A 25,860-nucleotide genomic window follows, 5' to 3' on the forward strand; every position below is an offset into this window, starting at 1 on the left:
GATTATGTGCAAAATAGAACAGATGTGTGTACGGCAATTCCTAATACACCACATGAATTTCAGTTACCCTAAAATGTCGTAGATAATTACTTGTAGCCAATATGCATCATTTGTAAGATGTTGATTGATTATCTTGATGTCACACTTGATCTAATCTGTAAATGGTTATTTCTATCGGTGGAAGCAGCAGCGGTAGACATAATTGATTAACAGGAGTGATAAACCTAATTGAATTAATATATAAAATATGGTTGATATTATATATGTAATTGATAGTTTATATCTCTCTTCATTAGTGGCCAGTCTCTAAAGGAGATTTCAACTTTATCTATAATCCACCTTCCTCTTTCTAGCACACTTTACATGCGTAAATTACATGTGTATCTTTACTCTTCAATAGATAATTAAACACACATATAACTATTAACACACTTTTAACACACTTTTATACGTGTCCTCATTTTCTTACACGTATCATTATAATATTTGCTCGTTCTTGGATTACACTATGACGATATAATAATCTTGTATTCGCTGTAATATTAGCAGAGTGTGTAATATTTGACGATTCTGCATACTTCGTCATAAACACTCACACCTAAAATGTGTTAACAATTGGTTGCAAAGTTATCGACATACTTCTATCTATAAAAACACATACTTGCCCCTTTTTTTACACTTTTATATATTTTTATAGAATACTCAGAAGGAACTTCAACATTATTAATTCGATCTTTGTTTGATTTTCACCCTTATCTGAACCAATCAGAAAAGTTCAAAAAAATGTACGGAAGATCAAGAGGTTATGGTAGATACAGGAGTGGGAACAGGTATGGCTCATCTTTGTCGTATGGGAGAAGCCAGTCAAGTAGTGGTGGATACAGCAAACAGACCTACCCAAAACCACAGCAGCAGCAGCAGCAGCAACAACAGCAAGGGATTCCAAAATACAAACAAAAATATTCTCAAACTCCACGTTCAAACCAATATGGACAATCAGTTAGACAAAAGAGTCAGAATTATAAGCCAACCACTTCATCTAATCAATATAAGAAAAAGACTGTCAACAAAACTGTCAACAAAACTGTCAACGTTAATCAACAACCGAGAAGAAGTAGATGGGGCTTGGGTGGGTTTAGAAGTATGTGGCGCATTCCAATGATATTAATATGTTGCCGTGGGGTTTCAAGAAACCGTCATCAACCACCGCAACCACCGCCACCACAACCACCACAACCACCACAACCAGCTCAGCAGAACCAACCTGTCAATGTCATCAATGTTAATTATCCTCCTGCTCCTGAGAATACCAGTACTCCTGCACAACATCCTCAACTGGTCACTAACATTCCAGAAGAGAGTTTACCAAAGTCTTCACAAAATACCAACACAAAACACGATGAGAATCATTCAAATCCACCATACCATAATGCCGAAGAAGAGAAGAAGGTCGACGCATATGAAAATAACGTGGTTCCACCAGCACACACGCAGAGCCAATAGCATGTGGTTTCTATGTAATCAACATATGCTAGTATTGCATTCACATATTGTTTAGCAACTGGCTTTATGGTTTCTCTACCAAGTATAGTTTCAAATATAATTTTTGTATTTATCTATCTATCCATATATGCTTCCCAGAAAGATACTTTCACCTCTACACCATCGATGATATTGTGATTGTATTGTAACATAGTCAGTACTGTTTTAAAGAAATGTAAAGTCAATCTTTAATATGTTTGCTTTATTGGTAGCGCAAATCCTCTCAAATTAACTCATGGTGTAAATTCATGATCACAAATGAAGATACCTTTGATTTGAGTAATTTGATCATCTTACAAGTATCTTAGACATTTTGAATAGAATATTCAGTGCTTGGCGTGCTGATACAATCATGAATTTGGGGATTTATAAAGATTCCTATTGTATGCTTGTTGTCGTGTACCTGTGTATGATTTATAAGTCGAATTGTGTAAGAGAGACAGAAAGAAAAAAAAAACTTAGCAGAATAAACAGAGCAGAGGCCAGAAACAATCGTTAACAGTACTGAAATAACACACACACAGCGTTATCAATAACAGCACAAGAGTATAATAATATTCACAACTCACCATCATGGTATGTACTTCACCTGTTAATTTTGCTTTATATCAAATTAGTTACTAACATGGCATTGCCACAAATTTCTTTAGTCTTCTTCGTCAACCAAACTATCGATAAATAAAAAAACCAAAATGTCAGATTTGATAAATTTCCGTATTAAAATAATAACAATAGATAATAGAACTTATTTGGGTACTTTATTGTCGTTTGATAAACATATGAATTTGGTGTTGTCTGATACTGAAGAGTCAAGAATTACCAAGAAATCATATAGTCAATTAAAGAAACACACACCCAACGTTGAACCAGTGTACGAGAAGAGAAATTTAGGATTGATTATCTTACGAGGCGATCAAGTTGTCAGTTTCACTATAGAAAGCAATGCTCCACTCACTGATGTCAAGAGTAGATTAGATCGACCAATCAAAAAACCAGTAAGTAGAATGAAAAAAATCATTGCGTGAATATATTGAACATATTATGTATACAGCATTTGCCAGTGCTATAAGTATAAATATAACTAGAACTGTAGCCACAGTGGAGCGGGAAGGATTCAATGATTTGTTTTGGATGTTTATTTATCTCCCTCACGTTGTCCGTCTTCTACACTAGTGTTCTTTTTTTTTATTATTGGTTTTGCTATTTTTATTGTCCTCTCCATTTCTTAACAACAACCACCGTTATTCTTATTCTTCTTTTCTTGAGGTGCAGGAGTTAATGAAATAGTTGGTCCACCAGCAGTGTTGGTTTGCTTGGAATCATTGTTTTCTAATTGATGCTTTGAAATCATTTCGTAGATATTCTTCAATAATTGATGGAAACTCAAATCAACATTATCACTACTCAAAGCACTTGCCTCGGTGAATAGTAAATTGTTTTCCATGGCAAAATTTTTAGCTTCTTCAGTTGGAACTGCTCTTAAATGATCCAAATCAGATTTATTACCAACTAATTCAATTATAATATTCGCATCAGCATGTTCTTTCAATTCTTTCAACCAACGGCTAACACTTTCGTAACTTTCTGTTTTTGCAATGTCATACACAATCAAAGCCCCAACAGCTCCTCTATAATACGCACTAGTAATGGCTCTATATCTTTCTTGACCAGCAGTGTCCCAAATCTGTGCTTTAACTCGTTTACCATCAATTTCTAATGTTCTGGTAGCAAACTCAACACCAATAGTTGATCTGCTCTCCAAATTGAACTCGTCACGAGTGAAACGTGATAACAAGTTAGATTTACCAACCCCTGAATCCCCAATCAACACTATTTTATATAAATATTCGTAATCGTAGGAATAATCGTCGCTGTTATCGGCCATTATAATTGTCAAATTAGTTTGTGTTGTATTGTATCTCTTTTATTTTTTGAGAAAAGAAATGTTTCACTTATTAGGTATTAATTAAATCTGAATTTTGAGTTATCTCTCTTTTTCTTAATGTAGTTTTCCTTCCCCTGCTTTCAGATTTTGGAATTAAATGGTTCTGATCTGGTTTCTGTAAATCGTTGAAGTTTGAATTTTTTTTTTTTTCTCTCTCTCTGGTGTAAGGTTGGTGTGTGTTAGAGAAAGGTGGTGTACGTGTACGATATGGCTATTTTATCCAAAGTAATATAAATATAGAGAAGGTAAAAAAAAAAAAAAAAAGAAAAAGTTTTCATTGAGAATTAAAATTCATTGTACGACACATTTTGTCGTGTACCTCCGATAGATTTAATCAGCCACACACACACACACACATCCATATTATCGTTGTAGTACATTCCACATTCCTAAAGTACCATATACAAATACATGTTACATATATTGAAAATATTTTACAACATATAAAATTTAATGTCTATAATAAACTAAAATGTATCCAAACACACAAAAACAAAAATATAGGCAGACATGTATGCACTTGCCCAGGATAGTGTGGACATAACATAATATAACGTAATACAATACCGAATTAAACTAAACTAAACTAAACCAACCCAAGTTCAAGCCAACCAAAGATGTAAATGTCACGACTCTAAGCTTTCTCCCCTTTATTGTCTGGGATCAAAATCATTGATTAATAAACCAGATGGTTGCAAAGTCATAAAATCAACAATGTTTGCCCCAGCTGCAAGTGAGTGTTCTGTCTCGCTAGTTTTCGGTTTGCCTTTTCGAGTTGGATAATTTTCTTCTCTTATCACTTTATTAATAAATGAAGTGACACAGACTTCTTCCAATCCAAGCAACTGTTTGAATTCATTTCTTGTCTTTGTGATATCAGTGATGGAATTCCCCCATTGAAGAATATCTCCATGGATTTGTTTCATTCTATCAATGCCCGAATCAACCACCAAATACTTGTACAACTTGTTAAGACGAAGTTGCAAATATGTTATAACACGAATCAAGTAACTGCTCATCGACTTTAATTCATTCAAGATAGGCTCATACAACTCAGGTGGTAAGCAGTTGTTAATTGGATGTTCTAATTCTTCAACAAAAATGTCATAATCATTATCGGAAGCAAAAACATCCAACATTAACGGACTATCGAAATCTCTCAAGAAAAAGAACTTCACTTGAGGAAAGATAGCAAACAACGATTTCTTGAACACTTTGTAGAATAAATACAACATTTTCTCTAATGGATCGCTTTTCTTTCTTGAGCCTATGAGTCGAGCAGGGAAAAATCGCACCCATCTATAAATCATTTGAAACAACAATTCTTCTTGGGAATTAATATCAGACAAAGTGTTGTTGATTTCAGAAATATAATGGTTCAAGCAATCATTAGTAAAACTAAGTAAATGGCTATAGTTTGACTCCACAAAACTCACCATTTCTTGTGCCCCACCTGCTGTGTTAGTGGAATTGTGATGATGCAACAATGGGATAATCAACTCACCAAATCTTACCAATAATTGTTGATATTCTTTCAAAAAGTTGGAGTCATATCCGGGCAAATAAATAGACATAACAATATTCACCATCAATTTTTTATGTGTTGGGATCAATACTTTAGTATTAGGATCGATTTTTTCATAAGCAATATCATTGTGTTTGAAAATACTAAATAACCCATTTCTAAAGCAAATAATCGAATTCAACGTTGCTTGTGTATCATAAACCGACATTAAACTTAATATATAACTCACTGAACCTGTCAAGTCGGGATCAGTATTTTCATCATTTAAAACTATTCCTAATCCTTTTATAGTGTAGGCATAATATTGTAGTGAACGGTTCGTACAGTCAGTCCGGATATGGGCTAATTGCAAACTTCTTGAATTTGGTGTTAGTGATCCACTGTTCTGTAAATGCTTATTCGAATCACTGAAACAATTTGTAATCAAAAAATTTGTCGTTAAATTAAGCAAACAATAAAACATCAAGTCAGACGTGAATGCTTTATAAATAAATGAATTGAGCCACGTGGAGTATATATCTCGAATTTGTGATAATCCCAGGGTACCCTTTAGTATCATTGGACCTATTGTTTTAAGAAGTTGTTTCAATCTTGCATCATAATCGACTGCTGGATGGGATGTATATTTGAAATTAACCGGTAAATTTAAAGAATTTGGTAATGAATTACCACTGGTCGACTGAGAACGAGAGTGTTTCATATTAAAAGCATTGGAAACAGCAGATCGTTCTAATGGAGTTGAAAACCGACTTGGAGAATTGGTTGCGGGAAAATCAGCAGAGTCAGGGTATGCTGGAAACAAAATTTGGAATTCGTTTCCCTCAGGCAATAAATTAACTCTGGATTCATTATTGCTTCTTGGCACAGGCAGTGGCTCAGCATCTTCATTATTAACTATAACAGAAGAAGCTGACGATGAAGACAGTGACGACGATGACGCCACCGCCGCTGCCAATGTATTGAAGTTTGTACCAATATTGGGGACAGAATGGTGTTGGCGTTGTTGCTGAAACACTTCCCCATTCGTCAAACCTGTGGAAGAACCTGCAACCAGAACAGACGGAACCGAAGAACTTGATTTTGCTTGTCCATAACTAAATGAAGTAGCCGCACGTGACTTTTTCGGTTTTAAGACTTTTTTATTCGTTTTCAAAGGTTGTTGGTCATTTGCTTCTGAGTCACTCTCCTGTAGTTGATGTGGTTGTTGTTCCTGTTGTTGTTCTTGCAGTTCCTGTAAAAGTTTTGCCTTCTTGAACTCATTCAATTGATCTTCTGTATAATCCAAATATGCACATTTCACCCTATGCTTAATACAATTGGTACAGCTAGGTAAATTCTCTAAACATTTAACTCGCCTTTCTTTACAATTTGCGCATCCTAACTTAGAATTCTTATGCTTCCGCCTTTTTGATTTCTTGCCTAACTCTTTGGGGGCGTCATTGTTGTTATTGTTGTTGACGATGTTTGCCGTGGTACTTTTTGCGGCAGATTTTCTTTTGGATTTACTTAACTGTTTGGATAGTATAGCTTGTTCGTCCAAAGTTAAAGGGTTCCCTGATGATTGAGCCATACTAGTCTTGTTTTGAGTCTTTGGTAATTGTGAATTAGAACTTGATGTATTAGATGACATTTCATTCTGGTTTTGTGTCGAAGAATGAGTCAAAGATGTCTGGTGCTGGGAATGACTATCTAGTAATGGAGGTGACTCTCCCATATAACAACTTACTCAATCAACGTTTGGATCCGTAGAATAAAGTTTAAACAAACTTGTTGTTGTCTATAAGTATTCTTGTATATGATGATACGGCTAAATGGGATGAAAAAAGGGACAATTTAGGGAGTCAAATTTATGTGCCAAGGTTTGAAGGTAGACTATCCTTAAAGCGTTGTATTTCCAATGGAAAATGTGGCAATGACTTGCTTCGCTTAAATTTGGGGCCTGGCTTGGAGAAAAGACAAATAAAAGCGATCAAATGTAAACTGATTGCGCGGTGACTGATAGATTTTCAACTAACAAAAATTGATCCATAAATTATAATACATATAAACGTATATATATATTATTATTATTAATATTATTACTATTGTTATTATTGTTACCCTGTTTTAGACTCTGGAAATTTATTCCTTGGTATTATTATTCCTTTAGTTCTTGTTGTTGTTATTCTTGTTTTTGGGGGAGACCTGGTTTATTTTTTATTTTTTTTTCTTGTTTTTATTTTAGAGAAAATTGACAGAAGAAGGGGAAGGAAAGAAAAAGGTTAGTATTTATTTACTAATAGGATGATGATGGTGGTTGTGGTGATTGTGATAGGTATGAGAATTTTAAATACAATTCAATTTTCTTTTTCTGCTTTTTTTTTTTTTTCTTTTTCTTTTTTTTGTTTTAACCACAAAAAACTAAAGGAGTCACTAAACTAACCAATTTTCTTGGACAGTTTATGCAAGCAACAATGAATTACGTGATTCAATGTATCTTTCGCAGCTTGGTTTAGTACAAGAATGTTGGCTATTGTCTAGGATATGCTAGCCCAACCCAACCAAATCCAACGAATTCAAAATTAACCAAGAAAGTGTGAAATCTGTTATCGCCTTTTAAGCGAGGTGACCGTATTTAATTGTTGAAATGGTGACTAATTCAGAAACCTACAAACTTTACAGTCTCGGCAAGAAAACCAGACTGATAAGGGCTGTTTTATATTGCAGTACAATTGATTCAAGGTTGTGATTACACCACCTTAAGTTATTGTTGTAATTATTTTTGTTTCAGTGGTAGTCTTATTGTTGTTAAAAATGCTAACAATGGTGAATCTTAAATTTTTGAGCTCTTAACCAGTTTGCAATAAAAACTGTTGATACAAATAATGAAAATATGAAAATAAGGAAAAGTGGAAGTAACAGAATAACGACGGATAGAAGGCGAACTAAAAATAAAATAATAGATTCTCTTTGTTGTTCAAGAACAAACGCTTGAAGAATATGGTTGTTTTATTTTGTAATAAACAAAAGAGATTACTTATAAGAAGTGTAAGGTTCAAGGATATAATAGAAATGTGATTGTTTGGGAACCAATACAAAGTGACAATGGATGAATTACTAAGAAAGTAAAAAAAAAAAAAAAGAGCCAAAAGGGGGAGGAGGAGGGGGGTACAGAGCGATGAGAGACACATTGCTACTAGATAAGGTTATTGATAAATATCAGTGAAAAAGTTTTGAATAACCTAAAGAACGATCCCCTTCAAATTCTTCTAGCTGCATAATTTCGTGTCAATGTGGATGTTTTATTCTTCTTGGTAGGTACTATCGAGTTTTAAACAAGACTATAATTGCGTGCTGTTTCATTTAGAGATTTTTAGTACTATTATTAGTTGTAGACAAATTTTTAGAAATAAAAAATTTATGGTAATCAATCAAATTAGATGAATTTGGGGGAACCTAAGAAGTTTGGCACCATAAAGACGCAGTCATAAACGATTGGTTAGAATACAATCATTTATATTTCTTTTTTTTTTTCCGTCTCTGATGTTTAGTAATTTCTGCAACTTGGTTTGAAATAGTACATGACAAACTACTGACCCTATCCAATGCGCTTATGTAACAAGCACTTCGTTTCGCCGAATTAAAGGACAGGGAACATAAAACACTAGACGAGATAATACCCGCCATGACTGAATCCGACCCGACTTCCATTTACTACCACACCCTCTATATTATTATTGAGAATCACTAACTTGTTGTCGATCCTATACATTTAGTTTGCCTATTGTCTTTGGTTTTTGTTTGTGTTTGTTATCTATGTTCTAGAGACAAAGGAAGCAAAAAAAAAAAAAAAAGAAAACAACCAACCAGCACGTGCAATTTTCTCAAAATCTCTTGAATTAATGATGAAAGGTCACTAATCCTTGTAAAATTAAGACTCAACAGGGCGCACGAGAGTAAAACTAGGCACACCTAATCGATCTTGTCGTGACTTTAAAAATGGATATTGTGATAGCTGGTTTTTTTAGTCCAGGTTTTTCCTAAAACTTACATTGACATATTCATAATAGAAGTAGGATAAGTGTACGGCATCAAGGAAAGATTCTCTAAAGATAAGCTATACCGTGTTTTGTGTAATAGTCAAAATAGTCCAAAACCTAAGCTGACAACTACCAACCACATTAGTCAATATCTTCTTGTGTTTATAGGTAAATATATGGTAACAGCCTGTGAAGGGGCTTGCGTATTTAAGCGAAAGTATATTCTCAGTTTATGCGGTATCGTGTGTAAAACACTAGACTACGTGTATTGGAGCCACCGCCTCTGTTACATAAGCCTTGAAAGATCTTTCCTTTTAGTGGCTTGTTAATATCTTGTTCGACGTTTTAGGCACTAATATCAGTCAACAATAGGTTTAGTCAGAGACTATTTATTTAGTCTTGAAATTCATAATTGTTTATTTTTGTTATAGAGTCATCGCATTCATCTAGTACAATTTGATATTTAACTATCTTGTTCGGTATTCATATACGGTTCTTGCTTTCTCAATTCTTCAAAATTCATAATCCAAGTTAGCTTCTCGTCATTACTCAAATTATTTTCTATTAATCCATTCTCTTCTATTAGTCTTGTATAAACTGGTTCATAGTCGCTTAATAATTCAATCGACTGTTGCTGCAAAATTTGCAGCAGTGACAGCGATAGTCGTAGTAGCAGTTGCTGTTGTTGTTGTTGTTGTCTGTTATCTCTGCTGAATAGATCAGAATACGAGTCTTGCAAATGCTTATTAATGAGTTGAGAATACTGTTTAAACAAAGTATTCACATATCCAAAACAACTCTTTTGTCGCTTCTGATGTTGATCATGATTCAAATACCCCATATTAATTCCGTGGAAGTTTATTTGTGCATCATTATAAAACGAAGTTCTGAAATGTGCCAAATGATGATGATTGTAATTATACAACCATTGGCTATAATTAGTGTCATTATTAGTTATGTCTTGAATAAACCTGTTTATATTTTGTAAATCATCAATTGACAACTGTACTGATTCCGGGAAATGCAAGAAATTTATTGGTTTCAACACATGATTATTGAATCTGTTGATGGGGACCTCATTCACTGAACAACTAAATTGATCTAAATTTTCAAAATTATTAGTTAGTAAATTGTTCAATAATTGAAATCTCATTTTGAAAAATTTACAAACTTTTAAACAATATTTACTGAAAATTTGTAAATTAATCAAACGTATTTTTTGTGAATCCAATTCTGCAAATTCAATTGATCGGGTAAAACACGATCCAAATGAATACAAGTTATAAAACAATGTTTTGGGGAAAAAATTATCTAGCAATTTACTTAATGCTTCATAATACATGGTAACAATTATTTCATATTGAAGGGTATTACTATTGTCGTAGTTTACAGCAAAAGTGGCCAACGAGTTTGTAGTAGCAGGAGTAGCATTGATGAGATTATGGTTAGTATTATCACTAAGTTTGTTATTGAATAAGTATAGACTTGTTGGTAGAATAAGTAACCACTCCCGCAACAAATGTTTCAATAGTTTGGGATTATTATTGATATTATTGTTGGTATTATAAATCCCCATCAATTTACTAACAAATTGGTTCAATGAATGAATGCTAGATAGTATACTGTTATTCAAAACATTTTTCAGTACTAGGTAACGTCTGAACTTATCTAGCATTTCTTTGAATTCCACTAAACACAGAAGGGAAGAATAACTGGGAAAGAAACTTGATTTGCTTGCCAAGATTAAACGTTCAATATACTCTTCTCTAAAATTGTCTTTATGCTGTTTTCGAGCCGACTCAATAACTTGTATTGACAATTGAATTATACCATTTGAAAATGCAAAGGAAGTATGACTATCATCGTACAAAGAAATGTAGTTTAGTAAGATCGACCCTATTAATCCAATATACAAATCATCGGTATCATTAATGCTTTGTTTGTCCCTTCTATCAATTTTATCAACGACATCTTTTAAACTTCTAATAGATATCAAATAAAATCGCAAATGTAGTTCATGGAATATCAATCGAATCTGGTAATTATGCACAAAAGAAAACGACTTATATGCATTGCACTCAAAGTAACAACAAGTCAAACTAAGTAAGCCATTAAAAACTAGTGGATGAACAATATTACCTAATAATTTGCTTGAAATAGTGTCGTTTAGAAATAAACGTTGGTTGGTATTGACAATTTGTGGGTAATCTAGTATATTGAAAGACTTTACACATTCTGACCCATTTTCAAGAAGACCATTCGGGGGCATTTTGATACCATGATTAGAATCGAGGAGTACTGGAGAAGTGAAGCCAAATGAAAAAAAAAAAAAGAAAAAACGTTATGGGATCCTTTTGGGAGGGTTATTGTATTAAGCTCAGAGTGTGTTCCTTTTTGTTTATGTTTGATCTTCTTAAGAACAAGTAATTGTTCCCTCTTTTTATAGAAACAGAATTGCACTGGGAAGGAGGGCCTAAGGGTAAGGCAACAAATTATGTACAAGATAAACAGGGAAAGTTTTGGTTTCGAAATGTTAATTGTCTCCAGTAGAACAAGTATGGATCTTAATTATAGTCAGGTTCTCGGAATCATATACTTGGAGTATCCGTGGATATATGGACTAAAGGTCTTTCAAAACGAGTTTTTTTTTTTTTTTAGTAGGCCCTTTGATATACAATATTAGTTTGATAAATACTCTTGAATTAGAATACGGTGCCACAGTTCTGTTACTTGGACATGTAAAGAATACTAGACTGTTGTTTGATTATAACCCCAGAAACACTTGTACATATATACATGAGAAGAGAAAGAAAAAAAAAAACCTTGCAAGAATAATCGTATGCATATATTCTCCCTTGTTTGTGGTTTTGTAAATGTCTTAATTCTTATTAGTAGAACTAGATTTTTTTAACGTGATTACTGTAAACAATACAAATATAAAAATAATAAAAGAAAAGAAAAATCAGATAGAGGTTTGTGGGAATCATTGTATGTCTACTACGTGTCATGGAATTTATAATTTGTTTGACCTTCTGTGATTGCAAAAGAGATCTATCAACACATAGAATCCCTAATGAATTATTATGCCCACAAAAGAAAAGCCTTGATTGAGATTTGTGTTACTTATATTCTTCATGATTTAAAACTTTAATAATAAAGACTTTCCCAAGTTATAATAAAAAAGTACAATTGTTTGTGCACAAGTAATATCAATTGTAAACATACGAATACAAGGGATACAAATAAAACAAAACAAAAAAAAAAAAAGACAATGGAAAATGCAAAAAAGAAAAGAGACAACCTAATGACAGCAAATGGCTATAAGAAAAGAGACATTTGATAAAACCAAATTATAGTTTTTATCATTGGTATGCTTGAATTGTTATTTTTCAATAAAAGTTTGAATGTGAAATGGAAACAGTTGGATGGACGTCTTAAAGTGTTATTGATTATGACAAAAGAAAGCATTATCACTATTCTAACAAAGTATTCTCCGGGTTTGGGAAACAGTATCTTCTCAACAAAAGGCGAACAAAAACTGGAAGAGTCTAGCCGAGGGTAAGGATATTCGGATAGGCTCTAAACAAATGTATAATTGATAGAATTTCTTATATACAATGAAAATTTAAGTAATGATACTCCGGAAATTAGTGTTTTGGTAGTGTTCCTGTAATGAATGCAAAAAAAAAAAATGAGAAAAAGCCAAAACAGCAACACTACAACTTCTATAACAAAACGTTTCAAGTGCAAAAAAAAAAAAAAGATAACGCATTGTTGATGATAATAACTACAATTCTGTGGGAAAGAAAATATACCAGATGATAGCTGTCTTCAGAAATATAAAGGCTGTTAACCACTGTTGCTTCAAGGCTGTATTCCTTTTGTGTCAATTAGCTGCAAAAAGTGAATAAAAAGTGTGTAAGTTTTAACTTTGTTGCTAAAGAAAAAAAAAATGTTGCACAAAAAAAAGCTGAGACGAAAACAACAAGTCACATTAGAAACACGTTTTTTAACATGTAGGATTTCAGAATCAAACGTTCTTGCAATCCAAGGTTTTCGTTTGTTTACGTATATTCCTGATCTTCAAAAGCTAAGCATTAATATAGGTAGAACTTATGATAATGCTCATTTCTTCTTAGCAATACCACATGAACTTATTATGCAACCTCTCAAGCACTAACCCAATTTAGCTATAGCATCGACTTCAAGCAATGTTTTAAATCGACTCTTGGAAATTCTAAACGATCAACACACAGTTGTGATAGGCTATCTGGAACAATACACTATTGTTGTCGGTTAAATGTTTACCCCAAACTCCAATGAGAAAAAAAGTTGGGCCAATTTGCTGAGCTTGTTTGTAGACGTTGAAACATGGTTGTGGCTTATAAAATCAATTCTAGAATAAATTTAGCACAACCCAAGGGGGTATATTTGTATAATCGTTAAGCTTCTTGTGTTCTTAGACCCCACATGAGGGTTAGTAAAAGAATATGCCTTGTGAATGATCTTTTGCGTGGGCAGATTTCCGTGCTTCAACATTTGCAACATAGATAATAAATGGGATCGGATCCAAAACTTAAATTTGATAGTATCCCCCCAAAAAGGGTTTGAACCAGATACTACTGAATTATGCATGCAGACTAAATAGTTCTAATGTTATCGTAGTAACTGCGATAAAGAAAATACGTATACAACTTCAGTCATGACATCAAACATTCAAAACTTTTGTGAGGCCAGTTAGACAGGAAAGCAAAGCCAATACAAAACTCATTCTGGCCTCGTCATAGTGTATAGTTAGTCTAAGCATTACGTAATCCTGACAGAATGAAACGCAATGAGATTTTAAAAGCTGGCTAGAGGGAGTTTTTACTTATGTAAAGGCTATTGTCTCTCTCTATTAGGTTTTTTGGTTTCGAGATATGCTGTAGCTATCCACCTTGATCACTTGAAATCCCAGTCTCATAGTCAGTGTCTTGACAACTTCTAATTATAGCACGAGCCGTACAGATCACGAAAAAAAAAAAATGAGTTCAACCCACCACTCATAAACTGACACGCCAAAAAAAAAAAAAACAGAATCTGGTCTGATACCAAACATTTTCCTTACCTCAACACACATCACTTAGCACTCTTTATATTATGTCATTTGCTGAAAGTTTTTGGACACCAGACTATGATCTGGGGTTTCGGCAGTTATTTATCCAATTGAATCAAGGGATCTTGGAAAACAATGATTTTGTTCGCTTAATCGAAAGACGGATGGAACTGGAAGTGATCTATGGTAATTCATTGGAAACGATCATGACCGATTGCAAGCCGATCAACAAGAGACAACTGAACGAAGATTTTGTGTCCACCATCAAGAATGCATATACCAAAATGAATGAGACTTTCTACAAACAAGGGGAATACCATTTGAACATTGCCGACAACATTGAAACAATTGTTCTCCAACCATTTAGCAAATGGTGTACTGAGCACGAGCAGAGAGTCAGGTTCTCAGAGTCTACCTTGCAAGATAAATTAAAGGCGTTGAAGAATGCCCAATATCTGGTGGAAAAATTGCAAAAGAAGTATTTTAACAAGTGCCGAATGTTGGAGGAGTTCAAGTCCCACTACACCGAAGAAGAATTGCAAGAAGAGCTAAGCGATTTCTCGTTTCAAAAAGATCAAACTGCGAAAGCCAATACTAATGGTAATAAAGAGGAAGACGACAATGATAGTGGAGACGAAGAGATCTATGAGTTCACGCATGCAAAATACGATAGCAAACAAATGAGGGCATTGCTCAAGGCAATGCTTACAGAAGTCCCCATGGGTCCACACAAAGTTGCAATTTTAGGTACTTATCAAAATGTTTCTACTGGAAGCAACATCACCAAATGGTTGCTAGAGAACATGCCGGAGTTTAACAAGAACTTGGACAAGGCCGAAGTTTTTGGACAAGATTTAGTTCGAAATGAGTTTATTAGAATTGTTGGTTCGATCGGGAAGTCTTTCATCAACTCTTCTCAGTTTTATTACCAGTGGAGACCTGTTGCATTTGCCATTTCTGGTGTTGAGAACGAATATGCCACTGCAGATTCATCGTTGGCAAAGTCGTTGACGTTCAAATTTGATGATGTCAAGGAGGCTATAGGAGTGAGCACAGTTGATTTTAACGACAAGTCACAACTATCAAAGTTGATCAACGAAGTCAACCAGTTGGACAGCCAGTACTATGCACAAGTTGTTGAGTTGGATAAATTGAGGTGTGAGTATGAGGAGTTGGCAATGGATCATTTGACATTCATGCAGAAATGTGAGTTGGATAGATTGAAGGCGATTAAGAAAGTGACATTTGATTTCCTTTCTAGTTTTGCCAACAAGATAAGCAGCTTAAAGACAATCAGTGACGATTTGGTTTTGTTGGAAGAGACGATCAATCCTGTGAACGACTTGAAGTTCTTGATTGAAAACTATGGGACAGGTAGATTCAAACCCCAGGTCACATTATATGACAACTACTATGACTCTAATATCAACCAAACATTTGGTGTTGACTTGAGTGTTAAATCGAGGTTGGACAAAAAAGTTGTTCCGTACATTATTCAATGCATCTTAGGGCAATTAGATAGTGTGTATCCAGATTTGAAAAATGATGAGGAGAGAATCAATCTTTGGACGCAGCCGGTCCATCTTTCGAATGTGCACAAATTGAGGTCGCAGTTGAATGGAGTACAAGACCCCAATGAGATCACAGCGATCTTGAAAGAGTCACATCCGTTGCTTATAACCAATGTATTGAAATTGTATTTTATGGAGTTGCCGGACTCAATTATCCCATACAACAACTACGACGTGATCAGATTACTCTACTCAAATTATCACGATGAATCACAAACAAAGTCGAGAGTCAACGGGTTGCAGAATGTTTTGTCGGAGTTGCCAAAATGCAATTTAGCGACATTGGATGCCATCTTGACCCACTTGAGCAGATTAGTGAGTATTGTGGGTACCCAGGACAAGGATTTGGCAGGAACATTTCAGCGGAAATTGAGCAAAGAGTTTGGGACTTTGGTATTGAGACCGAAAACTGATGGCTTGAACAGTTCGGAAAGCAGTTACATAAACGATAGATTCCAGGTCACATTAATGGATGACTTGTTTGAGAACAAGCAGAGTATATTTAATGAATTGAGAAGACAGAGCTCTACCAGATCAGCAGTGGCCAGTGTGTCGCCAACTCTTTCTCGAAACAGCAGTTTGACACGCAGTGAATCGATCAAGTCGAACAAGGGACATAATGCCGCAGCGATTGCAAAGTCAAAGTCGAGGTTGGAATCAAGGTTACAAAATGCAGTGAAGAATCAAAGCAAAACACAGGAGCCGCAACACAAAACAGACGCTGACGAGTTTTACGATGCTGAGGAGTCACCAACCCCTTCAAGACTGGGCACGCAGTCGTCATCACTGGGATTGAAAAGATCAACCTCTCCCAAGAAAAAGAAATGGAAAGTTGTATCCAAAGAAGAGAGCAAAGAAGGGAATGAGAAATCAAAGAAACTTACATCCACACCAGTTTCTTACCGCCCTTCAAATGATATTATTTACGATAAGTCTCCAAACAGTCAGTCATTGAATGATCTCTCATCAACACCGCCACCTAAATTTGCACCAAGTTTGGGCAGGAAATCGTCAGTTAAAGATTTAGCCAAGACTTTTGAAAATGGGTCAACTGAAGATTTGCAAGAACCATCAACCCGCTCAAGATCATCTTCTCCAACAAAGGAAATGTAAGAAACTTCGTTAGTCTTCCTTTTTCAATGAACGATCTTTGTTTTACTTAACCAGACATAGTTTTTATTTATCTTTTGGAAAATGATATCTATCTACTTAGCAAGTATGTTCAAACAAAAATATTAAACATCCTTCAAGCACCTCTTTTTTAAGAAAAAGAATAAGTCACCTCTAGTTCTGACACTATATATATGTATTTGAATGTTATCATATTTATTGTACAATGTGGTAGATACGTGTTCTGTGATGACGACATTGTGCAATAACTGTACGACATTTTCTTGCTTTGTTATTTTGGTAGACATCAATTTTCTGCGACAATTATTGAACTGACAAAAAGCATATCGCTGAAATCAGAAAAATTGTGTTTCAATCATTGAAGAACCACCTGTAATTTCAATCAAAGAACTCTCAGCTATAGACGTCTTTACATAGACAGTCCAGGAAATAAGTATACTTTACAGTATGTCAGATTCAGTTAATTCATCGCCGACCAAAGTAATCAAAGAAGAAGCAGATGGGGCCAACTCTTCAAGTATACATGAACCAACAACAATAATAAAAAATAATGTATCCGAGGATGGCAATAATAAATTTTCTGGCAATGACGAAGATTATGATCATAACACCCCAGAGCAACTTTCCAAAATCTATGAACAATACCGAAATCGATTCAAATTAGCTATGGAAAAATCAAATCAATTATTTGAATCTCAACAGAATCACTTTATTACATTATCTTATTATTATCGTCGTAATCAAATTTACTTGTCGATTTTGAATGATCTCTATGCTGCAAACGAAGTTGAAATTAAATTTGATGAAGATCTTGGAGTATCACGACTTGAAGATTTAATTGATAAAGTTCCAAGAACCAAAAAAATTCTAACTCCCATAATTAAGCTGATTAAACAAGATATGATAACGGATAAGTGCGATGAGCTAAGGATCGGTAATTACATAATTGAAAAGGTTCCTGATTTAATTAGCGATGATTTAACTAAATATCACACAAACCCACAAAGCATTGAAAACTGGTGTCATCGAAATAGTCTCCCAAACTTGATAAGTGGTAATTATGTTCCAATTGTATTGGATAATAATAATGACTACAATGGAATTGAGTATAATTTGAACTTGAATGAGGAAGGTCATCAAGCTAACATTTCCTCCACGAATATATATGCGAATCTGAGCTCGAATACAGCTAGTAGTAGTGGTGGCGGAACAAATGCCCATACTAGAAAAAAACGTAAATTGGAATCTACAAAAAAGTAAATGACCAAGTCAGATGTACATATAGACAAAGGGAATGAGAGATCCTATTTTTTGTTCAAGTTCTCAAGTATTTTAGTATCTTTTTTTAGAAACAAGTTCAATATAAAGCTTCGCTGATGATATGAAAAGTTCGCTTTATCGATTAATTTCATTATTTCAAGAAATAGTTCAATGTCGGAATTGAATACTTCAGGATAAATTGATCTCAATTTGTTCAATTCGCGAATCGATTTGTTGACAATCTTGGATAATACTGCTTGCAAGTTTGTTATCAAGACAATAATTTTACGTCTTAATGAAACTTTAACTTGATCTTCCTCTGTTTCGCCACCATTAGCGTTAGTAGACTTATCGGTATTGTCACTGATAGCTAATTCTTCAACACCATCATCTCCATCGTTGTTGATTGTGCTTGAATTAGGTTCAGTCACTTCTAATGGAATACTATTAAAAATGTGATAATATCTTGTATCTCTATAGGGATTACTCATCTCTATGTTGAAAATTTCAACCAATTTCCCAAATTTTGGGTACGATAGTCTCTTGCAATTCCCATATTGATCAACACAACTAACCCAATTAAATTCATCAAGAATCTCAATCCCTTCAATGGTGCTAGCAATCATTCCTAAAACATAAAAGCAAATGCCTCTTATTTGCCAAATTGAACAAGTTCTAAAATTCTCAATAATTATGTTAATTATTGAATTGTTATTGGCATTTAATGAATTATTATACATTGGGTCTAATAATTGAATGCCAAATTCTCCAAGGGCTAAATTTCCTATCAACCAAAGGTTTTGTTTAACAGCATTGATTAAAAACCTAACTTCTTCGTCATCTTGATTTTCAATGTCATGGAATTTTGAATCTTGGGAAATTTGTTGAAAAATTATTTCTGTTGATAATAAAATTGAGTCTAGGAATTCTTTACCTTTTCCAAATTGGAAAAAGTTTAGTCCCTCCTCGGTAGATAACAAATTCTTTAAAAAATAAATCGAAAGCTGATCATCAACATCACCATTATCATCGTTCAAACCGTTATTTGCATGAAATACATGAGGGAAAAACTGATACTGAATTATCGAGTTTATTTTGTAAAGATACTTGAAGTCCTGTACTTGTGTCAATTTGTTAAATTTCTCTTCTAAATATCCCAATCGTTCCAAATACTTGAACCCTTGAGGAAACCTTAAAAAGTTGATCAACAACTTTTTACCTAATAGATATCTTTGGAGTATTTCAATCAGTGGTTGATACTGAATTAATGTATCCAAATTAAGAAAATTGTCCTCCTGATAATATTGATATAATATTTCAATGGATTTCATGACAATATCTTCATCACCATTCCCCTTTTTACTTGGACCAATACTATACAAATTTTCAACCAAAATTCTAATTGTGAATAGACTGCATTCTTCAGTCTTAATCAATCGCGGCAACACATGCTTTAATAAATAGTTCTTGATCTTAAAATTGCTTACTCTAGTTGCCATTTCTAGAATATTTCTAAAAGGGGAATCAATGCAAAAGTCTGCATACTTGAAAATTGTTAAAATAAACAAGTTATTGGTTTCTGATTCAGTGCTTGAGGATATTATATTTAAAAATAATGTGAAAAACTGCCATTGTTCCAACAATCTGATTCCCAGACTATGACTACTTAAAACACCGATAAATCTTAAATATCCAACTGATGCAGTTGTTTCAAGTCTTTTTTCACTTAAAATCAGGTCCCTTGAGGTTATCCCACTAAATGGGTCAATCTGTGCAACTATCTCAGAAATTTGTGGTAATAATTTTGATTTGCTTAGATATTTGATACCATTGTCTAGACTTAAAAATAATTCAATCAATTGACAACCAATATTAATGTACTTAAAACTATTTTTGTCCTTGGTTAGGACCACTGTTGAAAACCGATATTTAAATGGCCGATAAAATGACAATAATCTTTTGAAAAATTTGGGAACTTTTTCTAAAACTTCATCGAATCTTTTTGGATTCCCTAAAGGACCCTGTATTAACGTTAGTAGCAATTGCCAGTTCCAATCTTCAAACTCTTTAACTGCTAGTATTTTGCTATTACTAATCATAGTTTTGAATGCATTATCATCAATGTTGTATTTTGCTTGTATGTTTAGTTGTTTAATGCTTGATTTCACATGTTGATTGTATTCTGCTGTAGGACGAAATTCATGTCTTGTTTCATTGAAAATTTCAAATGAAGCACATAAAGATAAATCGGGGAGCAACAGTTTTTCCCCGATCAATTCCGCAGGTAAATAGTTGTTTGCCATTGCATACAAATTGGTCAAGAGCATGGTTGCTCGTTTATGCTCAATGCTGTGGGATGGAATGTCTATACCACGGTTTTCCTCGATTATTTGAGTCAACTGTTTAAAGATGCCATTCTTGATAAGTATCAATGCTAGAAGACCCTGATGGTGGTGTAATATGTTTTTGCTGAATTCATCGTCTAGTGGTTTGAATTCAAATTTAAATTGATAACCACTGTTAAACAATTCATTGTATCTCGTTATTGAATCGCCAATAGGTGAATTTTTCAACCAAGGAAAGCTCTGGATCATCAATGCATCCAATAACAAATCCAAGATTGATTCCCGTACTTTGGTATTCTTTTTCTGCAAGTTCATAAGAAGATTTTTAATGCTTGTGAAATCATTGATCAGGTATGCAATTATTCCATTAAAATTCTTTAATAGAGTTGATATCAAAAATGAAATTTTTTGAAGTTTATAATTGGAAGTTTTTCGTATCCTGGTTGAATTATTGTCAAGACTGGTCTCATCGTCATGATCACTTAAATTTGAATAAATTGAAATCAATGAATCCAAATCGAATCCGTTGCGAACAAATTTTCTTGAATTCTCAAAATCTAATAACTTCAAAACAATCATCAAACAGGTTGATCCAATTTCAATTGGTCTGTCCAAAATTGAATTAATAATTAGCTTGAATCCACCTGAATGACAAATTAGTTCTGGATTCAATAATGTTATCTCACAAATGGTTTCTAAACAGGCATTTTTAAAACCCTCTGGAATGTTTTCTATCCCCTTTGTTATAATTCCTTCATGATCACTATTCCCATTTATATTTCCAAACCCATTATTGTTACTATCGCCATTCTCTTCAACTATAGTAATTAAAGTTTTAATGACACCAACTGACAATAGATCTGAACCTTTATCAACAGTCAAAAATTCTCGAATCAATTTCAAGCTTTGTTCCATTTCGATCACCGACACATTTCGTGTATTTGACAAACTGATAATAATATAAATCAATAACTTCTGTTGTACCAATATCATCAAACTTTCGTAGTTAACAATCAAGTATCGAATTATCCTGTAGCATGAACTTCGAACCTCCGAAACTGGGTGGTACAACATAAATTGTATTCTTGGTAATACAGCCTTGATTTGTACGTCATGTTTTAAGTTGGGGTGTTGCTGGAATAGCATGACTAGATCATTTGCCTTGGCAACTATCGAGTATTCATTTTTATCTTTAAATACAGCCAAGTTGGACAATAGATCACTTAGTAGCCAAGTTGGACTCTCTGTATTTTGTATTGAGTGGAAACTTGAGTTATCCTGTAGCATTGACATTGTTGCACTTCTAGCTCTCTTTATATCGGGACGCGGTGGTCTGCTTTGATTTTTCCCTGACTTTGATTGTGGTGATGAAGTGGTTGAAAGTAATGTATTGTCATTTTCGTGTTGCTGTTGACCAGTTCTATTTCGATCAACAGAATGGAATGCTATATCTATAGAATTTAAGGTGGCACTTCTGGCGCGTTCACTTTCAGAACGTAGTTTAATAGATGAAGAAGACGATAGCGGTAGATCAATGTTATCCATATGTCAGAAAAGATCTCTTGAAGGGGTATCTGGTTTATTTCACAGTGTGTGTTTATTTGTTTGCAAATTTAAACGAGTCTTCCGTTCGTGTTTGTTTTTTCTGGTTTATAGTCGTGTAAGATGTGAGAATCGGCTGGTGGTTACAATATCTGGTTAACAAACCACCATTATTAATAGTACTGATTCCCTATGCAATGTGAATTGTGATTCCAGATGTATTGACGATAAGTTGATTGGCTGGGAATGGATAATTATTTTTCATTAAAGATACCAGGTTGTCCACAAAAAAAAATTATTCTTATATCAGAGATAAGCAATCCAAAATCATCAATACATTTAGTGGTGAAATTGAGCCTCTGAGAAGACATTAGAATGACTCTGGGCATTCGTTGAACAGTTTGTTTACAATTTTAATTAATTCATGTGAGTCTATGGTATCTTGACGAATGATTAGCCGTTGCCTTAAATAGAAGTCCTCGTACAAGCCGTAGATGTGGTGCTTGGACCTTGGCTACGGGAAAGTGCACTGTGTAGCTCTGGCACTTGCCTTCGTCCACTAGCAATCCGTCCGCCCGGCCTTTTTTGCCAAAGGTAGCAGTGGACCCGTCCCAGGAAGTGTGTTGACGCTAGAGATGGTAGAAGTGTTGGCAACCGGCACAACCGTACCCCAGGATAGGATCAAACTGTCCCAGCGGTGGCTCTCGTACCTCCACTTTGTACCTAACGCCCTGCTTATGAGAGATGCGCTGCACTATGAGAAGAGTTTCAAATCCGTGGATCACCAACAACATCTTCCTCGGACCTACTTCTTCCTCCTAAATAGCACCACTCATAACATCGTATCACCTATCCCCCAGAATATCGTATCCTACAAATGATATACAAGTAACATATACCAAGACTTTTCAAGCTAGCAAACAAGGTTTTATAATCAGTTTTTGAAGACCAATTTGATACAGCAGCAACTTATTATTTGTTTTTATCTTTTTTAATTCTTTTTTACATTCTTTTATCTTTTTTTGATCTTTTTTGATCTTTTTTCTATTTTTTATGTCTTATATTATACCTCTTTATAACTTGTTTTATACTTTTATGTCTTTTTTTATATTTGCTTTGCGCTTTTGCATATTTTTTATTTTGTTTTACGTTTTTGCATCTTTTTTGGTTCCTTTTTTATTTGACAGTTTGATAATATAGTATCCTTTATAAATTATTTGGTAATACCCCAGTAATATTTTGATTCAATAGTGAATGTAAGGAAATAACTTAATTGGGATAGCAGCTTTGGCAAGGAACTTCGATTTCTAAGGAGATTTGTATTCAATATTGATTGGACAGTTTTATACGTGATTGGACAGTTAGTTTTAATTTCTTCTTGACGTGAATTTATGATAAGGGAATAGTAATATATCAATTTCCAAATCTACTTCAGGAGTCTTATAATATAACAAATTTACGATGTGTCTTTTTGATTTGTATTTTTTCGATTTTGATTTGCATTTTATATTTGTATTTGTGTTTTTTAACCGCATATTCAGCTCCAATAAAAATTCAAGTAACAATGGGAAGAGCCTTGGTTATTCAACTACACTCTGATTGGAAATGGATTTGGAAACACGTTTTAGGAGTCTTTTAATTTATAACAACAACTTTATAATGAGGTTTTTTTTATGCGTTTTTTCATTGTAATTTATATTTTTATATTATTAATTTGTTTCTTTCCCACATAATGATGCTCCAATAACAATCCAGGCAGCAGCAGTGAATGGCGCCATGGTTATCCATATTGTTACCTGATGATGTTGATTTTGTTAACCGCTTGAGGAGTCTTCTTTTATATAACAATAACCCTATTATGCGTTCTTTTTTTGTATTTTTTTTTTTTAATCTATTATTTATATTTTTAATCGCATAATGGTGCTCCAACAAGCTTCCATATAAGGGATAGGATTCCTGATTCCTTAAATGAATGAAATGGATTTTGAAAGCTGATTGTAAATAAAAAGAAGAAAAGAAAAGTGATGGAAAGTTGCAAAAAAAAACTGACGCCAAAAGCAGTTTATATAGTTTTGTAAATCTTGTCACAAACATCAGAGCGTCTAATAATTGTGAAAACTACCCGTATTTGTTGCAAAAGTTCTAATTATTATTTATCTTGTAAAGTGCGTCTTAACATAAACTTCCTAAACAAGTAATAGTTGCAAAAATCATTAACATCACTCCAAATAATACACATCCTAGAATTGTTTTTTGCCTAATAAACAAGAGTATACCTGAAGATCTATCGGAGACAAAGAAACCTACATTTTATGCAACCAATAATCTCAAAAACTATTAGAGGTGCCCTGCTGCACAAAATGATTGCATCTACCAGTTTAGCTGCTTGTACTTATGAATTGTGTGTGTGATAACCGATATTCTATATTTTGTTATATTTTGCAAATCAACTGAACCAAACTTTTTTTCTATATAAAAAACTACAAATATCTACAATGCTGGATCTATGATCTCCAAAATTCACTCTAAAAAAAACCTCTATCATCTGGTTACATGCAGCAGTATATGTTACCATCAAATTACACAACCATTAATGTCATGAGCCTATAGAGAAATTATCAAATCTATCAACAACTACTGTATCACGTGACAACTGGTTACCTTAGATTTGACCAAACTACGCGTAATTTTTTTTCTGTCTCCTCCTCCTCGCCAAAGAAAATAACAACGAAACCGAAACCAATCCAAACAGAAAAAAGAAAAATTTTCCAGATCAACTTTTGGATTAATAGTTATTGTCTGTGGTATACAACAACAGTTCTCCTTAATCAAAAAAATCAATAGAAGGTATTTCACCCAATAACACATAGTGCCGATCTATCCACAGACTTGAGACCAATTTACAATGAAGTCATTATTTGTTTCACTTTTTCTTTTTTTTATATCATCAATTTCAGCCCATAATGTGTTGATTGCTCCATATGGTAAACAATGTTTTTATGAATCATTAAACAAAAATGATGAGTTGGCAATCAGTTTCCAAGTTGGGTCACGTAATCCTTATAATTCCGAGCAATATACCATTGATTTTTATATCAATTCACCTCAAGGACAAACCATTTTAAAGAAAACCGAGTTAGACCATGGTGACGAAACTATTACAGCTACATCAAGTGGGAAATATTCGTATTGTTTCAGCAATGAAAGAACTGGTGTTGTTGATTTGGATGTCAGTTTCAATATCCACGGGGTCGTTTATGTCGATGTCAACGATCCAAAACTGGGAACTTTAGACTACGCTATCCAAAGATTGAGCCAATTGACCGATGATGTCAGGGCAGAACAAGGATACCTCGTAATCAGAGAAAGAACTCACAGAAACACTGCAGAATCTACTAATTCAAGAGTCAAATGGTGGTCAGTCTTTCAAATCTTTGTTGTTGCTGCCAACTCTGTTTTCCAAATCTATTACTTGAGAAGATTTTTCGAAGTACAATCGGTTGTATAGGAGATCCAGTGTTTACATCAATGTATAATTCCAGCATTATGTCAAATAATCAAAAAAGAATACATATTTTATTTGGTTTACATAAACTCAAAACATATCTTTTATTGATTGTCAAATAACTCCATAGTGAACTTAATGCATATTGCTATTGTAGAAATGTTCAGTTTTTGCTGGGATAAATCCAGTTTAAACGGATATTAGACTAAATACGTAGTTTTTTTGCTCAACAAGTATTACCTATTAAAAGAATAATACTGGTAGTCATACCGCTGTTTACAAGCCCAAACACAGGAACTTAACTAATATTGGTCGGCATCTTTGTTATCAATATCAAATTGAACACGGAATACTAGAATTCAGATCAAATAAAGCTCCTT

The 25,860-nt window shown here is 33.9% G+C and overlaps 10 protein-coding genes across 10 annotated transcripts, besides 2 other annotated features; 6 read left to right on the forward strand and 4 right to left on the reverse strand. All coding sequences in view use genetic code 12, as the record gives it.

Annotated features, from left to right (window-relative positions):
• Window positions 1-158: part of a mobile genetic element that runs on past the window's edge.
• Window positions 159-562: 404 nt separating this feature from the next.
• Window positions 563-717: a mobile genetic element (internal deletion).
• A 66-nt stretch (window positions 718-783) lies between these two features.
• CD36_33120 (conserved hypothetical protein) lies at window positions 784-1,503 on the forward strand (the record flags this gene model as incomplete). Its single annotated transcript, XM_002422213.1, has 1 exon — window positions 784-1,503. One exon carries the CDS (start codon window positions 784-786, stop codon window positions 1,501-1,503), a length of 720 nt encoding a protein of 239 aa, XP_002422258.1.
• Window positions 1,504-2,115: 612 nt separating this feature from the next.
• Window positions 2,116-2,567, forward strand: CD36_33130 (small nuclear ribonucleoprotein-associated protein, putative; the record flags this gene model as incomplete). The annotated part of the gene is made up of 2 exons (XM_002422214.1): window positions 2,116-2,118; window positions 2,193-2,567. The coding sequence occupies 2 exons, from the start codon at window positions 2,116-2,118 to the stop codon at window positions 2,565-2,567; spliced, it is 378 nt and encodes a 125-aa protein (XP_002422259.1).
• A 200-nt stretch (window positions 2,568-2,767) lies between these two features.
• On the reverse strand, window positions 2,768-3,427 carry CD36_33140 (GTP-binding protein, putative; the record flags this gene model as incomplete). The annotated part of the gene is made up of 1 exon (XM_002422215.1): window positions 2,768-3,427. The coding sequence occupies one exon, from the start codon at window positions 3,425-3,427 to the stop codon at window positions 2,768-2,770; it is 660 nt and encodes a 219-aa protein (XP_002422260.1).
• A 710-nt stretch (window positions 3,428-4,137) lies between these two features.
• Window positions 4,138-6,726, reverse strand: CD36_33150 (transcriptional regulatory protein, putative; the record flags this gene model as incomplete). The annotated part of the gene is made up of 1 exon (XM_002422216.1): window positions 4,138-6,726. One exon carries the CDS (start codon window positions 6,724-6,726, stop codon window positions 4,138-4,140), a length of 2,589 nt encoding a protein of 862 aa, XP_002422261.1.
• Window positions 6,727-9,494: 2,768 nt separating this feature from the next.
• CD36_33160 (conserved hypothetical protein) lies at window positions 9,495-11,300 on the reverse strand (the record flags this gene model as incomplete). Its single annotated transcript, XM_002422217.1, has 1 exon — window positions 9,495-11,300. The coding sequence occupies one exon, from the start codon at window positions 11,298-11,300 to the stop codon at window positions 9,495-9,497; it is 1,806 nt and encodes a 601-aa protein (XP_002422262.1).
• Window positions 11,301-14,170: 2,870 nt separating this feature from the next.
• CD36_33170 (Rho-GTPase-activating protein, putative) lies at window positions 14,171-16,810 on the forward strand (the record flags this gene model as incomplete). Its single annotated transcript, XM_002422218.1, has 1 exon — window positions 14,171-16,810. One exon carries the CDS (start codon window positions 14,171-14,173, stop codon window positions 16,808-16,810), a length of 2,640 nt encoding a protein of 879 aa, XP_002422263.1.
• A 465-nt stretch (window positions 16,811-17,275) lies between these two features.
• Window positions 17,276-18,088, forward strand: CD36_33180 (conserved hypothetical protein; the record flags this gene model as incomplete). Its single annotated transcript, XM_002422219.1, has 1 exon — window positions 17,276-18,088. One exon carries the CDS (start codon window positions 17,276-17,278, stop codon window positions 18,086-18,088), a length of 813 nt encoding a protein of 270 aa, XP_002422264.1.
• A 44-nt stretch (window positions 18,089-18,132) lies between these two features.
• CD36_33190 (subunit of TORC2 (Tor2p-Lst8p-Avo1-Avo2-Tsc11p-Bit61p), a membrane-associated complex that regulates actin cytoskeletal dynamics during polarized growth and cell wall integrity, putative) lies at window positions 18,133-21,978 on the reverse strand (the record flags this gene model as incomplete). The annotated part of the gene is made up of 1 exon (XM_002422220.1): window positions 18,133-21,978. The coding sequence occupies one exon, from the start codon at window positions 21,976-21,978 to the stop codon at window positions 18,133-18,135; it is 3,846 nt and encodes a 1,281-aa protein (XP_002422265.1).
• A 632-nt stretch (window positions 21,979-22,610) lies between these two features.
• On the forward strand, window positions 22,611-22,856 carry CD36_33200 (conserved hypothetical protein; the record flags this gene model as incomplete). The annotated part of the gene is made up of 1 exon (XM_002422221.1): window positions 22,611-22,856. One exon carries the CDS (start codon window positions 22,611-22,613, stop codon window positions 22,854-22,856), a length of 246 nt encoding a protein of 81 aa, XP_002422266.1.
• Window positions 22,857-24,880: 2,024 nt separating this feature from the next.
• Window positions 24,881-25,483, forward strand: CD36_33220 (endosomal protein precursor, putative; the record flags this gene model as incomplete). The annotated part of the gene is made up of 1 exon (XM_002422222.1): window positions 24,881-25,483. One exon carries the CDS (start codon window positions 24,881-24,883, stop codon window positions 25,481-25,483), a length of 603 nt encoding a protein of 200 aa, XP_002422267.1.
• Window positions 25,484-25,860: the final 377 nt, after the last annotated feature.

The sequence above is a fragment of the Candida dubliniensis genome, chromosome R, assembly GCF_000026945.1.
Source record: "Candida dubliniensis CD36 chromosome R, complete sequence".
NCBI classification, from domain to species: Eukaryota; Fungi; Ascomycota; class Pichiomycetes; order Serinales; family Debaryomycetaceae; genus Candida; species Candida dubliniensis.